The sequence below is a fragment of the Bacillus rossius genome, chromosome 18 (genome assembly GCF_032445375.1).
Source record: "Bacillus rossius redtenbacheri isolate Brsri chromosome 18, Brsri_v3, whole genome shotgun sequence".
NCBI lineage: Eukaryota > Metazoa > Arthropoda > Insecta > Phasmatodea > Bacillidae > Bacillus > Bacillus rossius.
Genome location: NC_086345.1, coordinates 13,803,250 through 13,816,676, shown reverse-complemented (window position 1 = coordinate 13,816,676; position 13,427 = coordinate 13,803,250). Strand labels below are relative to the sequence as shown.

Here is a 13,427-nt window from a genome sequence, read left to right as displayed (position 1 = left end):
AATTTTTTTAAAGTAATACTTGGCATGATTAAGAAATTTGTTATCTGTACTTTAAATTTCAAATAAAGATGCGTGCGGTTGTATCAAATATTTCAAAATAATGTAATCATAGCTTTAACCATGATAAATGAGTGTTAGTGTAAACTATTGTATAAACTTAATTAAACCGAAATAGGTGTTTGTTACCAAATGTTTTAAATTGCCTACCTCATGAAAATAAAACGAGGTAAGTGTGATTTCCTAAATGTAAAAAGTATCCTCGAACACACAAAAAAAGAGGTTATAAAATCAGGTACTTAGCCTAAACTAAAAATTAAAAAGACCTACGCATAACCTCTTTAAAAAATTTAATTTTTAAATGGTTAAAATAATAATTAGGAAAATCTTTTATGCAGTTGACAATTTAATGTGTCTATTTCATTAGTAAAAATGTTTGGAATAAATCTCATATATTTATTTTACTGTTGAGATATCAAGCAATACCCTGAAATTGTACGAGCAAAGCCACAGATTATTAGCTAGTGTAGAATAAAATAGTTGCAAAACTTTTTTTACATTATTAAACCGTATGAGTATTTCAGTTGAAAAACTGCTGCAAACAACCATTTATGAAGACCAGGATAAGGGGCCCGCCTTGTCAGGGGTGTATCTGTGTTAGTGAGATTTAATAATAAGTTGACACTCGCTGGTGCTTCAAGCATAAGCTGTGGACTAGAGTGCAGTCTTTTATTCATGCATAGGACTACTATGAGATTTGAGCAGTAATCATAACACTCTTAAGGAGGAAAAATGAAGATAAAGGTGTAATGCAAGGTCCTTTGGTGCTTTCAAGAATCTTTACCGGGCGTTTCATGTTTAAAAATTATTCTGAAAATACACATTTGAACACTTTTTCAACTGACCTAAAAATAAATTTTTGGAAACAAAATATGGAAACAGAACCACGCATTAGCCCTCAACGCATTCTCGGATGCTTTTCGTGAACAGACACCTCTTGCACTTGGATATACATAAGCAGCTTTCAAATCGCGTGGTTCTTCTGAAGCTCTGTGCACCGTATGTGTGCCCGGGTAGGTGTTCCCTTAAATTGAGTAAAAAATTGGTTGTCTGTAAATTCGGTTTACGGACGATAGTTTAACGTGTCGTCATGACAAAACATTGATGAAATGATTGCATACTTTTATGAATAAAATAGAATAATTTTTATTGAATTATCACTGTTTTGTATGTATATAAAGAAGGAGTGAAATGAAATCTACAATTTAATTGATGAATTTACTTGTATGTGCACTCATTAATTCAAATATGTTTTTTACTTTAACAAAGAGATTATTTTAACTATAACTTTTATATATGTTTGCTATTTAACTTCTTCTAATCTGTGTTATTCTGTTAAGGATAGGACGATGATAGGAAAAGTAGGAAATGAATGGGAGTGTTTCAAGTTTAATGTGCCTCGAAAAAGTCAAATCGATGGTTGTTCCAATCTAGTGGATGAGAGATAGATGCGGCGCAAGCGCTCAATGAGCGTAATGGGACACAGCGTAATAGGACAATGTGCATAACGGGACATTTTTCCGTGCGTGCAGCCGGCGTTCATTGATTTATTAGACGTTGTCACGTCAAAAATTGGGAGTGTTCATGGATGGACTGAGTACTATATAATGGTGCTTACTTGGATCTTGAGGGGATGTTAAATATGTTGAAAAATAGGCCTAATGAAAATAGTTAACGGTTAGATTTTACCGCTCCAAAACTCACATCACAGGCACTCTCCTACAAAGTGCTGCTGTGGTGCCATGTGGATAATCTTGTTTTGTTACTAAATGCGAGAATATGCTTAAAAATTGATCCTGGTTGTCAAATTTCTCTCTTCTTCAAACTCTCCTGGGTACATCTTTATTTTATCATTACTCATTTCATCCTCGTTTGAAGCGTTTAAAAACTTGTATGCAGTAAATCCCTGTTAAGAAGTCAAGGTACTTTGCAATTTAGAATTATTAACAGGGAAATTTTTGTTCAAAATCATAATGCAGGAAATTTTCTTAAGAGGGCTTTACTCTGTGTGTGTGTGTATATATGTATCACTGGGTGAACATACTCGTTTATTCGAGTGTCTACCAGCCCTCAGGTTGTTGTGTTGGCAGTCTTGACCTATCAGGTGGTGGTGTTGTTAAGAGGCACGTCTTGAATATTTAAATTTTAACTTGTATTTTATATTATTCTATTATATTATTCTATTACTGTTATTGAGTCGGTTATTTTGTAAGTGAAAAATACTGCTTTAGCAAAAAATAATAATAATAAAAAGAGCTGTGGGGATCACAGGTCAAGGTTTATACATGGCTTCCAGTTGCAGTCATACTAATTAGTAGGGGCATGTATTTTTTGCGAAAAGATTTTGAGACTAGCTGAGAGTTGAAACACTGTAGCATCGTCTGTGTTTTCGTGATTGGTTGAGCTTCATACAGGTACACGTCTACCGTCAGATCTGCAGTCACAGTAATTCAGTGCGGAAACATGTACGTCCTGAGTGGCTATGTCAAAAAAAAGCAATGGCTTCTCTGACAGATGGCCACCAATTGAAGGCACATGCATACCGTATTGCAATCTTATGGGCATTCCAATTTTTTTTTTGTGTGAAAAATGCCTGCCCCTACTTATTAGTATTCTGCATAAAAAGAATACCAGATACAATATTAATGTAGGCCTAAATACAAAGGCTATTTTCCATTAACTTGTTAAATTATTAGCCCTTCCTTTTATTCTAACAATTCCCCTAGATCAGAATCATTTTGTGAAAAGCCCTCGAAAGTAGATCCAGTGGTACAGCACGCTGATGTATCTTGCCACTGTTGTGTTATTATTTTTTTAAATTATATAATATATTAAATTATATGAAATATTTAAATTTTCACCTTCAACTTACGAAGAATGCTGGTTACAAATTATCCAACGATCATAGTAAATTTACGGCAATCTTTGAAAAATTACGGGCACTGATTTGCATACCTTTAACCTGATTTTAAAATATGTTAACAAAAAATTGGTTGTCTGTAAATTCGGTTTAGGGACGATAGTTTAACGTGACGTCATAACAAAACATTGTTTAGAGCAGGGATTAACTGTGATTATAATTGGGGTCATTATATTCGTGACATATTTTGTGCTGTTGTTGGAAAAAGTATCTCGAGAAGAATTTTATATTGTATGCAAATTGTATGTATTTATATATATATATATATTTTTTTTATTTACCAGGGGACAAGTTGTTGCCGCAAGATGAGGGTGAAGAAGAAGACGAAAGTCCGTTCCCAACTCTGGAGCAGGCGGAAGCAATGGCTGCAGAACTCGCGCAGCCGAACGTTAGAAGAACGTTCCAACTGGGAAGGGTGAGAACCACCCTCTTCAGTTCACATTTTATCATTAGACACAGCAAGTTCTTTAAAATTACAAGAATTATTTCATGAATGTAACGTGTGGCATTCATTGCCTTTGCTTCTGATGAACTTGCATCGGAAAATTTGTAACATGCAAGACATGGTCTGTTTTATTAATGTTCTTGAATGAAGTTGTTAAGGTGTATTACTCTTTGATAAAATCTTGGCGTCTCTAGCGGCTGATATAGGAAGACTTTAGCCCCCGATGACTAGATTTTTTTCATTCCCCACATCTGGAATGACGAAATTGCCTCTTCCATTGGCTGTGGGTTCGAAAAAGGATGATGTATTTGATGTTAAGTTTCAAATTAGTCAAGACCTTTGAATATATATACTGTATAGAAGTCGCCAGCCCAGGTTAAAATTTCTAATACGGTTTTGAGGTAGTTGGTTAATTCACCGCCGCAATCGCCACCATCTCTAGGGCATCGACTTGTGGTGGTCCCTAGCGGACAAGTTTCGAACTCTTCAAACACCCCTTCCCCCTCCCATTGAACGAACTTGAGCTGTAGTGAATGATGGATGAGGGGAGCAGGGAATGACAGCGGGCGACAGCGCTGCGCTCTAACGTGTAAATAACAACTAAGACGATGCAGGGCGTTACGGCAGCGCACTGCAGCGGTGAAGTTCCCAAGCTGCTCATCATACGCTTCTGAAAAACGTAGAGTAAATCCTATCCACTCGCGACTTCTATACAGTATATATATTCAAAGTCAAGACTAAGGTTTGGATGTGAGTTGTGCCCGATTATCTTCCTGTGATCCGAGCTGAATTGTTGTAAAGCCTTAGTAATTATAAAAGTGGAAACACTTAAATGAGTGCTGATACACCTGATTTAGATTTTAATTGTGTGGTTTGTATTTCATTGTAACTTTGGTGAAAATATTTCCACATAAAAATTAGCAAGATTATATTATTCAGGGGCCTCAGTGTTCTGCAAGTGTGAATTGTAGCAGATGGTTACTGCAAACTATTCCTCTCTACTATTCATTATCTCTAATAAATCTGATGTTGATCGGTCGTTAAGCCGTAATTAATTTTTAAACTCTCATAAAATGCCAAGAGCTGTCAATTCTAGGGTCCTGATCGATTCGTCGCTATTAATACAGGTTAATTCACCTCTGTGCTTGTATGACATTGAATAACATTTAAATTATTCTGTCGTCTTATGATTCTCGCCATGAAAAATTAATTTAAGGTTTATTATTCGTGCAATCAGCAGATGATTTAAAACAAACAAAAAACATTTCAACTATGTGCTAACTGTAAAGCATACTTTAAACGTATTAGTTGTAATCGTTTTTTTAATGAGCGCGAATATAAATTAGACATATAATTTCTCGACATCACACAGTAACATCCACGGACGACGAAACAGTTAAGCATAAAAACGGTGTTCCTTTAAACGAAAAAAAAAAATATCTATCCGCTCTGTCTGGTTTGTATGAAACGGGCGTGATAGTCCAGTGTCGTCTTGTGCTTCTCAGCACATCACAAAGCCATTGCCTCGGCTGCTTCAGCTGACTCATCCCCCCCTATCAGCTGTCCTTCATTTGTCTTTCTATCTCACGCCACTAAACCCCCCCCCCCCCTTTCCCCCCCCCCCCCTTCCCGGCCACCCGGTGGCATTCCGTTTTCCTACTAGTTCGCGGGATCGCCACACGATGTCGTGTCGTACGCTCTTCTGGCCGAATGCAACGCTATCCTACGAGGAAAAAATGAACCACTTCAACTGACCGCGCGCGAGAAAATATTATCTCCCTCGCACTCCTAATTCACCTCTGTGCTTGTACAAATGGTTCTTGCACTTATCAAACAAAGAGACGCAGGTAAAATATAAAAAGTGAGTGAGTCTTCCAGTACCTACTCGCCAGTGATGTGAAAACATTTAATCTCGGTAGCAAGCAAATGCATGTGTTCTCATGTTGCTCATGTGCAGATGAACTTACAATGCTAAACTCGGACACGAAATATTTGCTTTTCAAGTACATGCCGAAAATTCTAGACTAGAATCATGCATTTACTTTCTGCACCCGCCCCCTAGAATTTGCTGCGTGAATCATAAACGTCGCTTGTCACCATCACCCGCAGATGGCAGCACAGAACAAACAGAAATTTTAAACTATTAGAAATGGCTCTGATAAAAGCGAAAAAGGTTTGAAAAAATTCCTTAAACCACAGCTTTGGACCTGATTTTTGACAAGGCATTTTATTAAAATACTGTCTATTTTATTTAAATTCACAAAAAAAAATTGTTTTAAAGTTTCCTCATACGTTATGAGTTATAGTTCTATGATATTACTAAAATACTAACCTGAAAAATTTTCAAACACACAACTTTAATTACACATAATTTGTAGATTAGTTTTTTGCTTAAATGACTGAAATCAGTATGTAAATAATTATTAAACAAACTCTAACCTTATTTAGCGGATTCAACATTATTATAATGTTATAAAAAAATTTGCGAGAGAGATTTGAACTTCGTCCCTTGAATATAACAAGCGCATGCTCTACGGCTGTGCTACCGAGCCCATTGACATATTGCAAGGAGAATATGTATGGTGATCATTGTAATGCCAGTTTTCTGTATTGTTAGGTATTTTAAAACTTGATATTATTTTTTAATATGACTATTTTAGTTGACCAAATATATTCAAGAGTAGTTTCACTAACATAAAGTACCTTTTGGAACACCAATACTTTTGGTATGTACTCTAATGTATACGAAAGTAACTATATACAGGTTTATGTTGCTGCGCGTAAGTGCGCCATCTTTTGTGTCACGTTTATGTTCCATTTTTGCGAAACTACTCCTCCCAAATGCTGTATATTGAGAGATAAGTTGTTTACACATCCAAAAACAAAGGTAGGGTTTCTGATGGTCAAGTTATCCACACAAAGTTGAACTATTATGGGATCATGAATGTATTAATCTATGGACTTGGTGTCTATTCTAAACTTAGAGCCACTCTGGTTAGCAGTTGGTTAGCAAAACAAACAGTACCTGTGTGAAGGCTAATGCTATATTTAAGTGTGTTTAATAGTTTGAAAGGAACTCGCTAGGAAGGATCGTAAAAAACTAATCGTTGGAGAGTATTGTTGAAGGTCTTAACAACACATAACCAAGGAATGAGCATTAAACTTCATTCTCATTTAGACATGGCAAGGATTTGCACTCGTCTACGCCATATAGTCTTTCCTTTGAGATTAAGGTGGGTTTCAAACCACCTTAATACTTTCTCCAAGCTTGAGGATTGATGTCATTTAGGACCTAATAATCAACTATTTCCTCTTTAAGCGGGCATGACATCTTAGTGATTGTGGCAACTCCGTGGGAACAAAGGATCGCTAAGGCTGACATTGATATGTGCGTCAAATGGTGTTTAACCTCTATATGCAAGTGAATGTTCTTTGGAGTTTTTTTTTCTTTTTCTTTTTCTTTTTCTAGTTAGTTTGCTAGAATTCCTTAGTTTTACATTTTTCTACATTTTATTCCAAGTTTGAGAAGTTGGATATAATACCTGACGAGTTTAAATCACCCACATTTCAGCACTCTCCTGCAAAACGTGAAGGAAAAAATGTTACTACTGTATGTACATACTTATCTTCTTTATAATTAATTATAATTTTTATTTATAATTGTTTGTGGTAATACACGCCCTAAAAGCTGAACCTATTTATTTTTATGATTTGTTGGCGTCCACACCAGTAAAGGTACTAAAGTAACTATCAAATACAACTTATTTTTTGTAGGAAGAACTAGAGGTTCGGAGTTTGGCTGAACAGAAAGATTTACCTGATTCTATGAAAGAAGAATTGGGAATTGAGACCTTGCCTCCATCCAAGGTACCACCTGTGTACAAACTAAATGAAGATGGTTCACTTATAGGTAAGTTCTCCTAATGCCTAATTTTATCGATTTTGTCATCATCCATGTGTATTTATTATGTACAAGTTTTTTTTTTTTTTAATTTAATTTCAGGTAATGAAAGAGATTTAAGTAAATCAATCTTAGATTTACACCTAAAATTTAAAGTATTTTTGAATACAAATAATTTAACCTAAAACATATATTTTCATCTTAAAGCTTGACTTAGTCCACCATGTTATTTTTGTAGTACAATTCCAAATTTTTATAATGGGTTATTTAAAAAATGGAACTTGTTTGTCACCTTTATCCAATTGCTGAAACACACAAAAAAAAAGTTTTAGAGTGCTCATTATATGGTTCATCAAACATAAACCTTTTAGATAATTTCATGTATAATCTGAACATTTTGTTTTGATGGCCATTCATTTTGATCACTGTTAAAATTCATTGTATTATAAATTATAATACATTCTTACAGGTGTTTCAATTTTCAAACTATTGTGACAAGTAAGCAAATATTTTAAAACTCTCTTAAATGAAAAAAAAAATTCAATTGCCAATTCATGACTGATTAAACCAAAAGTAACAGATTACATTAAGAATATATGTACATAGAGTATTAACAAAAAAAACATTGTTTGAAATGCTGAAACATCCATAGAAATTTGCTATAGAATCAAAAAAATAATGGCATAGAAATGCAGTAACCGAGCGTGACGGGTAACGCAGAGCCTTAAGGCTTTGCCTCACTTGTAGAAGTGATCCCAACAACCTTGAATGGCCCATATTTATGAGCGCTGGGTCTGTGATCCCAACAAACTGGAATGACCCACATTTATGAGCACTGGGTCTATGATTCAAACAACCTGGCATAAACCACATTTATGAGTGCTGGGTCAGTGATTACAACAACCTGGTATGACACATTTATGAGCACTGGGTCGGTGATCCCAACAATCTGGCATGACCCACATTTATTAGCACTGAGTAAGTTTTTCCTGAAAACCATAGACTTGCTTCATGATAGTTGACATGGTCAGAGATGTCTCTTATGTGAAGGTAGAGTTCTTAATTATGTTCTCTTTATTATTCCTTACTTTCCATTCCTGGGGCCAAGCCTTTCTGTTTAGTCTCATGCACTCCACAGGAAGCGTTCAAGTATTACGTAACGCAATTTTTGAAGATTTTTGACCCTCCCTCCCCCCCATGTTACGCGCAGTAAGATTTTTATGTACCCCCTCCCCCTCCTTCAATGTTACGTAACACCCAAGTGGCCATTTTTACCTAAATTTCATAATTATGTTGCGCAAAGTACCGGAAAGTTGCTAAAATACCTTTGTTATTGTTTTAATCACGTTTGCGGTAATAATAAATAAAACAAGCATTTTCTAATTTGCAATACTACATGCGTTTATTGTTTATTTTATTTATTTATATTGTTATTTAATAAAAAAAATGACGTACAATATAATCCAGGAATTCCCCGTAAAACATAAACGAAAAGGGTTGCAAACATGGGACATTTTAGTTGCCTGGTTTTTTATTTAAATAAAAAAAAACAATATTATGTAACGCGTTGTTCGAAACCCCCCTTCCACCCTTGTATTGCATCGTAACATTTTACAAGACCCCCCTCCCCCCAAATTGCGTTACGTAATACTTGAACGCCCCCACAGCGTAGGTGTCCTGATGAATGTTTGTTGTGTAGTGTTCAGTTTGAGGCCGTGTTGTGTGTTCATAAGTCTTCTTGATTTCCTTAACATTTTATTTCAGTTGAATAGATATTTCTAACTTTTATTTTGGACTCTGGTAGCAAGAAATTTTTCTCTTGTTGCTCCTAAAATACTCATTATTTCCTGCATTTCTTTTATTGATTGTGAAGCAGAGGAATTTAATACATAAGTTTAATTTTCATGCAATAATAATAATTTTACTTATTCTGATCTATGATTCAAAACAAATTTTATTTATATCCATGCACATCTTAAATGATCAAAATCCTTTAATAGTACCGTAAAAAATACTAAATCTTTATTTATGAAAAGTTATCAACTATGGTGTTATAGGCATGTCAATATCTTGATAACTTTTTAACTTACACAGCTTATATTACTCAAAAATGACTCAGTTTTTGTGAATTTTGTTTGTTGAATATTGTATTTTCTTCATAAAAAAAACATTATTTATAAAAAAAAGAACAAATCACACAGATCTTCAATTTCACTAATGTAACTGACCTGGAAATAAAACAGTGTAATCTTGTTTGGTCATGAAAGACGTACATCTAAGAATCCAGTAAATTATAACTTGCATACAGAGTAATAATGACATGCACCTTAGAATTGATTAAATGATGTAACTTTAGCATATTTCCTCAGGCATGAAAACGTGACTTTTGTAATCGAGTAAATTTGGTGAACTGTACAACTTCTACAGGGTCGTGAAGTACGGGCGTTTTAGAGTAGAGTAGATTAGGTAACCTTTACAACTTGTACACAAAAATAAACGAAATGTGGTTCACAATTGATTAAATGATGTAACTTTAGCATATTTCCTCTGGCCGTGAAGACATGAGTCTTGTAATCGAATAAATTTGGTGAACTGTACAACTTCTGCGGGTTTTTAGGATGAAGTAAATTCGGTGACCATGGGAATGTCCGCAGACACGCCGCTGGAGGTGGTGGCGGCGCTGCTGAAGTTCGGGCACCGGCGGTTCCGCCCGGGCCAGGAGGAGGCCGTCATGAGGGTGCTGTCGGGGCTGTCCACCCTCGTGACCCTGTCCACCGGCGCGGGCAAGTCCCTGTGCTACCAGCTGCCGGCGTACGTCTACGCCCAGCGGAGCCGCTGCGTCACGCTGGTCGTCTCCCCGCTCGTCTCGCTCATGGAGGACCAGGTCTCTCTCTCGCCCGCCGTCTGTCGTGTCCCATGTGTGGCGTCTTGGCTCTCGGGGCGTGCCCCACTTTGGTGGGGGTGACTTCCAGTGGAGTGGGCGTGTGTGTAAAACACGGCGCTGCCACCAGTGGCGGATGGCACAGAAATTTCGCAAATACATGGTGGACCTGCGCCATTCAAATATAAGAGAGCGGATGAAATGCGGGAGTTCCAGAATTTGAACAGGTTTAACATTTAGTAACAATTCAATTTTTTTAAAAGATTTTTTTTTTCTTTTGTAATGAGATTTCACTGTAATTATACTTCACGCACAGCCCCTATGTTGCTTGTACCAGATTTACCCAACTTTTAGACGTTTTTGCGTCTTGCAATCAATGTCATTCTCCATCTTCTGAATTTAATCGATTCTAAGTCACACCTTTTTTAGTGACACAGAGGAATACATACAAGCAGGGACACCCTGTATTTCGCGAATGCGTTTCGTGTCTTAGGTGCATCGCGAAACACCGCAGTTTTTTTTTCCTTCTTGCGGTTATCGGCTGTGGTCTGCGAGAGAGGTGTGTTTTCTCCCGCACTCGACGGGGGCCAATATGGGAACGTGGACACCATACCGCTGCACGCACGCACACGATTCGCCATTAAGCCCATTACTAGAGACATGCAAAATTTGCGGATTCATTTCGCGATAGGCTAGCATCAAAACAACTATACCTTCGTACCGCTTTTGCGATTGGCCCACATTTTATCCGGGGAACAGTGAGCCAATGGGAAACACTAAACCGAGAAAGTGCCGAATTGCGGACAGCCTAGTTGAGACACGTCTCACGCGCCAGCAGCCGATGAACAGGTGTCATTTCCGCGAGTATTTAAATTGACTGTGGAGTCTATCCTAGAGGTCATTGAATCCGCAAATTTTGCAGGTCTCTACCCATTACTCTAAGAAAAAAGCTACAGTGTCTTGTGACACACACCTTGACACGAGATGTGTTCGCGAAATACAGGTGGTCCCTGCGTGTGAGGGAAGAGCGTGTCTCGGAAGTGACGTAATTTTGGAGTTGAGTGAAGGCAGAATGGACGCTCACTGGGACCGACGACGCTCACTCGCAGGTGACGGGGGTACCGGCGTGTCTGCGCGTCGCCTGCCTCCACACGGCCCAGACGCCCAAGCAGCGCCAGGCCGTGGCGGAGGCGGCTGGGGCCGGCCGCCTGGACGTGCTCCTGGTGTCTCCGGAGGCCGTGGTGTCGGGCGACCGCGCGACGGGATTCAGCGCCTTGCTGCGCCAGCTGCCGCCCGTGGCCTTCGCCTGCGTCGACGAGGCGCACTGCGTGTCGCAGTGGTCGCACAACTTCCGGCCCTCCTACCTCATGGTCTGCCAGGTGAGAGGCGAGCGCGCGTTCCCTTTCTCTTTCCCCCCGACCGCCGCGCCGTTAAACAAGGGGGAGAAGTGACGGGAGTCCACATTGGTCGGGGGAAAGTCCGCAGAATCAAAAGGGAGATCTCAAAAAAGAAAATTTGGCTGTCTGTAAAGTCGGTTTACGGATCATAGATTAACGCGGCGACGTCATAACAAAAAAATTGGTGAAATGATTGCGTACTCTTATGAATAAAATTGAATCATTTTTATTGAATTATCACTACCTCATGGTCTGCCAGGTGAGGAGCCCGCGTTTCTTTCTTTCTCCCGACCCGCGTGCCGGAAAACAAGGGGGAGAAGTGACGGGAGTCCACATTGGTCGGGAAAAGTCTGCGGAATCAAAGGGAGATCTTAAAAAAAAATTTGGTTGTCTGTAAAGTCGGTTTACGGACGATAGTTTATTGTGGCAACGTCATAGCAAAACATTGATGAAATGATTGCATACTCTTATGAATAAAATTGAATCATTTTTTATTGAATTATCACTACTTCATGGTCTGCCAGGTGAGGAGCCCGCGTTTCTTTTCTTTCTCCCGACCGCGCGCCGGGACAAGGAGAGAAGTGACAGGAGTCCACATTGGTCTATAAAAGTCCACGAATCAAAGGGAAATCTTAAAAAAGAAAATGTCAATAAATACCTCTGTGTCAGTAATTTTGTGGGGGAAAACGTCATTATCCAGCCTGCCGTCACCCAGACTGTTCAAGCTTTTTATTTATAAGGTTTTTTTTTTATGTGCACAGTTGTAAACACTATAAAATGGCATATGCAAGGTTATGTTTGAAATAAAGATGGTTGAGAGAGAACTAGCCAGCTATGCGGTTGGTGGAGGCTGAATTATTTTTGTTTCTTTTGGAAAATTTGCACTAGAGGTAAATTATTAAAAAAAATTAAAAAATTAGTAATGACGGAAGTTCTTCATCATAAACACTTGTGCGGCCATCTTCTAAAAAGCTCTAACCCATTTCCGCTCCACCCCGTCTGTCAAATGTTTTCTCCAAACACTTTACTGATCTGACTATGGATTTCAGTCGCTTTCACACCTTCAGCGCTAAGAAAAACGAATAACAGCGTGTGTTTCACAATCGGCTGTATTCTTAATCAGTAGAGGCATTTAAAATACTCTCAAAAAAAACATTAAACACTGTTGAATGTTTCCATGAAGGTGATTGTGCTTAAAAAACACCTTCGTATTTAGTGTGTAGTTGGGAAGCTGTCAAGGCTAGAGACAAGATTTTATGGTTTTTTTTTTTTTAGGCCATTTTCATTTTTGAAACAGGAAATTTCAATGTTATTGTTTTTATTTTTTATGACTTTTTTTATTCATTAAGATGGTATATTATTGAAAACATGGCTCAAATGTTTTATGATAACTTATTTCACTAAAACCGTATCTTTTCAACGGATAGATGCACTCAGAATAAAAACTATTCTGCAAGTATGACTTGTATGAAAAATGTACATGTAAATTAGTTACTAATAACAGTTGTAAGATCAAAAAAAGAGTTAAAATAAATTTTTCCAATCTACTTAGTACATACAAATTTGTAAAATCATCATGCTGAATACATTAATGTATTAAATATTAGGTTTGTTGCATAAATGCGGATTAATTTTTGATAGTAGTTGCATTTTGGTGCTATATATGGTGTATCAACTGACATTTAAGTGTTGTATAATGGGCAGGGACTGGAAAAATTCGCGGATTCAGCGACCTCTAGGATAACCTCCATTATCCTCTGCACATCTCAAGAAAAAACACGCGTGTTCGTTGGGTATACTAAATTGTGTGAGGCGTCTCCACCGGG

At 37.7% G+C, this 13,427-nt stretch overlaps 1 protein-coding gene across 2 annotated transcripts in view; it reads left to right on the top strand.

Annotated features, from left to right (window-relative positions):
• Positions 1-13,427, top strand: part of LOC134541458 (ATP-dependent DNA helicase Q4) — a 40,522-nt gene that overhangs the window by 8,423 nt on the left and 18,672 nt on the right. For both annotated transcript variants that reach the window (XM_063384929.1, XM_063384930.1), the window contains exons 3-6: positions 3,262-3,392; positions 7,197-7,332; positions 9,978-10,207; positions 11,314-11,583. In XM_063384929.1, coding sequence (XP_063240999.1) covers positions 3,262-3,392; positions 7,197-7,332; positions 9,978-10,207; positions 11,314-11,583 — 767 coding nt within the window. The remainder of the gene's footprint in view (positions 1-3,261; positions 3,393-7,196; positions 7,333-9,977; positions 10,208-11,313; positions 11,584-13,427) is intronic.